Source organism: Portunus trituberculatus, chromosome 31, assembly GCF_017591435.1.
Source record: "Portunus trituberculatus isolate SZX2019 chromosome 31, ASM1759143v1, whole genome shotgun sequence".
In the NCBI taxonomy this organism is placed as follows: domain Eukaryota; kingdom Metazoa; phylum Arthropoda; class Malacostraca; order Decapoda; family Portunidae; genus Portunus; species Portunus trituberculatus.
Window position 1 is genome coordinate 19,958,863 of NC_059285.1, and position 7,500 is coordinate 19,966,362.

The 7,500-nt window shown below is 42.6% G+C and overlaps 1 protein-coding gene across 5 annotated transcripts in view; it reads left to right on the top strand.

Annotated features, from left to right (window-relative positions):
• LOC123511298 overlaps nucleotides 1-7,500 on the top strand; it is a 28,509-nt gene that overhangs the window by 4,532 nt on the left and 16,477 nt on the right. For 4 of the 5 annotated variants that reach the window (XM_045267071.1, XM_045267073.1, XM_045267070.1 and 1 more), the window contains exons 2-5: nucleotides 1-803; nucleotides 2,522-2,614; nucleotides 4,507-4,557; nucleotides 6,462-6,616. The exon at nucleotides 1-803 is cut by the window's left edge and continues 634 nt beyond it. In XM_045267071.1, the coding sequence (XP_045123006.1) occupies nucleotides 1-803; nucleotides 2,522-2,614; nucleotides 4,507-4,557; nucleotides 6,462-6,616 (1,102 nt within the window). The remainder of the gene's footprint in view (nucleotides 804-2,521; nucleotides 2,615-4,506; nucleotides 4,558-6,461; nucleotides 6,617-7,500) is intronic. The other variant, XM_045267074.1, reaches the window with a different exon arrangement.

The following is a 7,500-nucleotide window of genomic DNA, read 5'->3' on the forward strand; positions in this document are numbered from 1 at the left end:
CTCAGCCACCCTTCAAACCCTCTCACTAACTCGCCAAGCCCCCTCACCTCCGGGAGCCCTCTCACAACGACCACACGCACTCAGACCTCTCAAACTTCATCCTCTCACCGCCAGCCGCCTACACCGCGCCCTTACAAAACGTCCAGTCCACGCATCTCCTCAGCACTCCCACTGACGCCCCTTCCACGCCCTATTACTCTCTCCCCGCGCCCGCAACACGCCCCACAACCCCGCCTCGAGGCTCTGATGGAGGACAACGATTCAGATTTCCTCATGGAGCCTCACAGACAGCCAGACGTAGACGAGATGGACTACGAAGAACTTCAGACACCCACTTGGCTCACCACGGCCGTTCCCACTCTCTCCTCTCGCAGCCTCGTCAGCCCAGTGCCCGTCAGAACTCCACCACATAGACGCCCGCAGCCACGCCACCCCTATCCGGTATCTTCAAACCCAAGAACCCTTGCTAGACCCCGGAAAGTCCCAGCAGCAAGACCTATTCCCCCACCACATGTCTCCCCACCGCATCATATTGTGCTACAGGCTCCCGCACCGCCGCCTGCACCACCGCCATCGCCACCGTCTCCAGCACCTCAAGCACAGCCGCCACTAGAACCCCTGCCCTCATCCACGCCCTCAGAGTCCAGCACGTCCCAACAGCACGTCGCTAAAGTGACGCCTAATCCTCTGTTCTCGCCTCACTCCGCGCCCTCTGTCCCTGCACCTCCAGTAGACCCACAATCCCGCCACGAGGAGTACGAAGAAGGCTACGATTATGAGTATGACGAGGAGAATGATGCCAGGTGAGAGAGAGAGAGAGAGAGAGAGAGAGAGAGAGAGAGAGAGAGAGAGAGAGAGAGAGAGAGAGAGAAAGAAAGATCAGTGTGTGTGTGTGTGTGTGTGTGTGTGTGTGTGTTCACCACGGTCACCCAGCCAGTCTTCCCCATTACGGAGCGAGCTCAGATCTTCGGGTAGGACTGAGACCACAACACACTCCACACACCGGGAAAGCGAGGCCACAACCCCTCGACTTACATCCCGTACCTATTTACTGCTAGGTGAACAGGGGCTACACATTAAGAGGCTTGCCCATTTGCCTCGCCGCCTACGGGACTCGAACCCGGACCCTCTCGATTGTGAATCGAGCTTGCTAGCCACTACACTACGCGGTGTGTGTGTGTGTGTGTGTGTGTGTGTGTGTGTGTGTGTGTTGCCTCTCTGCCTTATTCCATCTATCATTCTCTTTTTTCTTGTTTCAATCTGTAGTGGTTAGGGAATCTTGTAGTCTGCACTTGTACTAGATAGTTTTAGTAAGTATAAGAGGGGACTATTCATGAACAATGCAAAGAATAGAGGCGTTTCAAAATTTAATGTGTACTGCTTCTGTTTGGCTTCGTCTGTCTCACTTCCTTCGCTGCTTTTCACGTTTTGTGGTGCCTTTGGAAATTTGTCTAATCTTGCAGCTAACCATGCACTTTAGGAGGGACAATCAATGAGTAGTGTAAAGAAGAGAGGAGTGCATAGTTTTAATGTGTCTAGTTTTCTGCTTCACTGCATTCTCGATGTTCATTTGTTCGTCTTTCTTCCATTTCTACTTACAAGAACCGTAGGGATTGATGGATGGGAAGAAGCATTTACGTTTACTATCTTTTTATTTTTTTATTTATTTATACCATGTGGGCTTTTCACGGGAATTTATGGGCTAAAGGGGATACTTTTTGGGGTACCTCCTATCTCAAAGCCCACCCGCTAGGAAACCATTGCCCCGAGTGAGAAAGCCCAACCTAAACTCGGACCGTGGACAGGATTCGAACCCGTGCGCTTGGAGACCCCTCGGACTTTGGATTTAAACATAGTATATCCAAAAAACTACTTATATTACCTCAGAATGATGGGATGAAAATAGGTACGCTGCGCTGCACAAGACTTTTTGCTCTCTCTTACTCCTATTCCGTCCAGCTTCCTAATGAAAGAGTTAACTAGTATTTTCAGTCTTTCATCCCTTTCTCTAATGAACTCTGTAACTCCCTGCCTGTTCCTGTATTTCCCTCTACTTATGGTTTTAATTCTTATGTGCGTACAAGAGGGAAGATTTCAAAACACTATTTAGACAACTTTTCTGGGACTGGCACCTTCAACAAACCATTTTTTATTATTTTTTTTGTAGGCCTTGGCCAGAACCCCACTTACAAAAAAGTATAATGTTTTATACAAGGATTGCCAAGTGCAGGCCTGATGGTTTCTTGAAGCTCCCCTTATTTTCATATGTTTTTATTGTGTTCTTGCTATCCCAATTAGATAATGACTCATTCTTCTTCTTCTTCTTCTTCTTCTTCTTCTTTTTCTTCTTTTTATTTTTATCTTCTTCTTCTTCTTCTTCTTCTGGAATCTCTCCAACGAAAACTGTACAATTTCTTGAGGCATGACATTTCCACCTTCCCTTCCCTCTTATTGCATTTCCTTCCTTTGTGTTCCTGCGTGTTCCTCTAACAGTGGCGTGAGACTCGTTGTTGTGCCGCAGGTTCGAGGTGCAGACGAGCGAGCCTCAAGTGCTCTTCGTGTTCGACAAACCTGGGTACTCCCCCTCGCCCCCCACCACCATGGCCCCGCCCACGTGAGTCCTCATTGGATAATACCTTCGTGACATCATAACTGTACTGTGACGGCACGGAAATGGGAGGAAAAAAACAATTACTTCTTATTTCTAGTAGAGTAGGTTTTTTTTTTTATAATGAAGTAAGGATGTGGTAAAGAGAGAAACGTGTGAAATTAAGTTTGTTGGACGATTAGGTAGGTAGGTGAGTGAATGGATAGGTAGATAACAGGTGAATAGGTAGATACATACAGACTTCGCTAACCAAATAGAAAGATAAGTAGATGGAGATAAGCAGATAGGTAGATAGTTAGGTAGACAGATAGATAGATATATAGATAAATAGATAGACAGAGAGAGAATTGTGAAATAGATATATTGATAAATAGATAAATAGATGGGAAAAGAGAGATAGATAGACAGGTAGATAGAATGATAGAAAAACAGATAAACAGATGAAGAGATAAACATATATCTAGATAGATAGGTAGATAGAGATGTAAAGTGCTAAGCATATAGAAAGATAGACAGAAGACAAGAGAGAGAGAGAGAGAGAGAGAGAGAGAGAGAGAGAGAGAGAGAGAGAGAGAGAGAGAGAGAGTTGAGAGGACGGAAGATCTGTTTAGTCAATCACCCTTTCTCTCTCTCTCTCTCTCTCTCTCTCTCTCTCTCTCTCTCTCTCTCTCTCACGCCTACACCACCGAAGCTCAACACGTGATCAGGTAATTTGATATTTTCATTCTTTTCTCTTCCTGTTTTCTTCATTACCTTTTTATTTTCAGTTTAACATTTGCGTTTCATTATGTTTCACTTTGATTTCCTTTCTCTTCTCGAACTTCACGGTTTTCTTTCTTGTTAAATGCATCGATCTTACTTTATATCTATTTTATTTACATGTATATATATTTTTTTTAGCTTTATTTTAGTTGTTTTATTGGTTAATTTCTTTTTTTTTTTTTATAATTTTCGTTGTTGTTGTTCTTGTTGTTGTTCTTATTTTTTGTGGTTTCGCTTTTTATCAATATTGACATTTTTTTTTTTTTTTCTTTTGTCTCAGGTTGTTTTTAATCTGGTTTCCTTCTTCGTATTATTATTTAGAGTTCTTTTGTTACTTGTATTGCTTTCTGCTTTGTTTTTGTTAAGTTTCAGTCTTCCTTTATTGTTTTTAGTGATCAATATTCTTTTACCAATCGTATTAAGTGATTTTGTGGTTTCTACGTGTCTTGTAATGTATTATTCTCTTCTTTTTGTCTCATTCATCAAGTTATCTACTTTATTTAATGCATTTATTTTTTTCTTCTTTTCAGGGTCAAAGTGTCCCATTTATGTATTTTTCACCATTGTTGTTTATATTCGTCTATGTTTTTACCTTTGTTGTTTTGGTAAGTCTATTTTCTTGGTCTTATTTTGTACTTTTCATTTCTTCTTTGTTTTCGTTAGTCTTGCGTTCCCTCTCCTCTTCCTTTTGTGTGTTTATTTATCTATGTATTCGTCTTTTTGTTGTCATATACTTTCTTTAATGTTTCTTGAAACTAAATATCCTTGTCTTCCCTTTTTTTTTTTATTTACTTAACATTTTTCATCACGTAACGTATATATTGTCATTTAATCATTTCCTTGACATTATGTGCTCTCTCTCTCTCTGTCTGTCTGTCTGTCTGTCTGTCTGTCTGTCTGTCTCTCTCTCTCTCTCTCTCTCTCTCTCTCTCTCATTTGGGTAAATCTGTATGGTTTTATTAGTCATTATCAAGCGATATTATGGTTTTCTTAAATGAATTCTACTGTTATTCTTCACGTTTCTATCATTTTCTATTAAATTTTGTTGTTTCTATTTTATCTTATTTTGTGCCTTTGTGACCTTTCTTACGAGTAATGTGACCTGATACTAAATATGACCTTTTGTTGACCTTCAGACGATCTCCGACTCCAAGTGACCCCTGGGACTGCGCTCCGAGATGCCCGAGGTCAGTCTCTCTCTCTCTCTCTCTCTCTCTCTCTCTCTCTCTCTCTCTCTCTCTCTCTATCCTTGACGATTCTTTCTCTTTTCCTTCCTTACAACCCTCTATCCTTCACTTCCTGCTCTCTCTCTCTCTCTCTCTCTCTCTCTCTCTCTCTCTCTCTCTCTCTCTCTCTCTCTCTCTCTCTCCTTACTTTGTTTCCTTTTAACTGTCCATTCCCTTCCTTTTCTCTCCACTTCTATATACGCACAACCATTCTCTCTCTCTCTCTCTCTCTCTCTCTCTCTCTCTCTCTCTCTCTCTCTCTCTCTCCCTCCTTCCCCCAAGCCTTCCTTGCCGCCCACTCACACACTCCTCTCCTCCTTCATCTCTCTTTCTCTCTCTCTCCTTCTCACTTCACCACACATTATCTTATCTCTTCGCTTCTCTTTCTTGACTTCTGTTTCTGCTTCTGACTTTCTCTCTCCAGTTTCTCGTCTTTTACTCCTTTTCTCGTCCCTGTTTCTCTCTCTCTATGCTTTTCTGGGTCACACGAGGGAGGAGGAAGGGTCTGGATAGCTGTAGAAGCCTTGCATAACTTGGCTCGTGAAGTTGACAACAATAGAAATGTCTGAGAGGCGATGACTGACTGCCCTGCCATCCTCTATCCTGCCCCGCCCCGCCATCTGTTTGTGTTCAGGACTACCTCAGCATAAGTGTGTTTTGAAGCGCTTCAGGTTGCTCTCTCTCTTTCTTTCTCTCTCTCTCTCTCTTGTATATGCGCTTGATTTAACCCCTTCAGTACCAGGACACGTTTTCATATTCATGGTACTTACGATTTGGTGATTTTATACAGCTTCAGAAACTTACGTGGGGAATAAAATAGTGAAGACTGTGGCCTTTAAACTTCTGATCTCCATAGACCCTTCCTAATGTAAATAAAATCGTCTACTCACACCCAAATCTCAAGGTAAATATACGTCCCAGTAATAAAGGGGTTAAGCGGTTACAGAGGTGACTAATTGAGTTCTCATGTCTGTTTTTTTTTCTCTCTCTCTCTCTCTCTCTCTCTCTCTCTCTCTCTCTCTCTCTCTCTCTTTCTTAATGATATATTTTTGTTAGCTTTTGATTTGATTTGTAGAAGTGTCCGTCAGTCATCAGTGAGTTAGTTTGTTACTCGGTTAGTGCGTGAGTTATAGAGTGAGTCAGTTAGTTGATCAGTCCGTCAATCAAACAAACACAAAATCAACCAGTCATTCATTCGGTTAACCTAAACGATTAACCGGCCAATCAGTTAAGCAATACACGAATCATACCGTGACTCATCCAGTAAATCGGTCGGTCAGTCAGTCAATCAGTCAACCAACCAGTCAACCACTCATACACTCGGTCAGTCAGTCAGTCAATCAACCAGTCAACCACTCATACACTCGGTCAGTTAGTCAACCAACCAGTCAACCACTCATACACTCGGTCAGTCAGTCAACCAACCAGTCAACCACTCATACACTCGGTCAGTCAGTCAGTCAACCAGTCAACCACTCATACACTCGGTCAGTCAGTCAGTCAACCAGTCAACCACTCATACACTCGGTCAGTCAGTCAACCAACCAGTCAACCACTCATACACTCGGTCAGTCAGTCAGTCAACCAGTCAACCACTCATACACTCGGTCAGTCAGTCAGTCAACCAGTCAACCACTCATACACTCGGTCAGTCAGTCAACCAACCAGTCAACCAATCATATACTTCACTCGCTCAACTAACCGAACGAAATCAAACACAACCAATCACTCACTCACTCACACCCACACTCACTCACTCACTCACTCACTCACTCACTCACTCACACCCAAACCCAACCACACCGCACCATAACCCAAACACTTCCCCTCTCCCTACCACCACCACCACCACCACCACCACACAGGTACACGTTGCTGGAGTGGAACATGGACTACGACGTGCGCCTCTACCCTGACACACTGTGGGTCAGCACCGTCATCATCTCAGAGAACCGCGTGTTGGCTGAGCTGGAAGGATACATGAGAGTGCAGGACTACTTCTACGGTCTCAACGATCAAGGTGTGTGTGTGTGTGTGTGTGTGTGTGTGTGTGTGTGTGTGTGTGTGTGTGGGTTTTTTGTTTGTTTGTTTTTGTGTTTTGTTGTTGTTGGTAGTAGTAGTAGTAGTAGTAGTAGTAGTAGTAGTAGTAGTAGTAGTAGTAGTAGTAGTAGTAGTAGTAGTGGTAGTAGTTGTGGTAGTAGTAGTAGTCGTAGTAGAAGAACTATATCTACTACTACTACTACTATTAGTAAAAGTAGTAGTAGCAGCAATAGTAGTAGTAGTGGCAGTAGTAGTAGTAGTAGTAGTAGTAGTAGTAGTAGTAGTAGTAATAGTAGTAGTTGTTGTGGTAGTAGTAGTAATCGTAGTAGTAGAACAATATCTACTACTAATACTATTAGTAAAAGTAGTAGTAGCAGCAATGGTAGTAGCAGTAGTAGTAGTAGTAGTAGTAGTAGTAATAGTAGTAATAGTAGTAGTAGTAGTAGTAATAGTAGTAGTAATAGTAGTAATAGTAGTAGTAATAGTAGTAATAGTAGTAATAGTAGTAGTAGTAGTAGTAGTAGTAGTAGTAGTAGTAGTAGTAGTAGTAGTAGTAGTAGTAGTAGTAATAGTAGTAGTAGTAATAGTAGTAGTAGTAATAGTAGTAGCAGCAGTAGCAGTAAGAAACATTAGTACTGATGGTAATGATGAAAATGGTGATGATGATGATGATAGTAACAACGACAACAGCAGCAGCAGCATCAGCAACAACAACAACAACAACAACAATAACAACAAAGCACTGATCGCACACACACACACACACACACCCGGTAGCTCAGTGGTTAGAGCGCTGGCTTCACAAGCCAGAGGACCGGGGTTCGATTCCCCGGCCGGGTGGAGATATTTGTGTGTGTCTCCTTT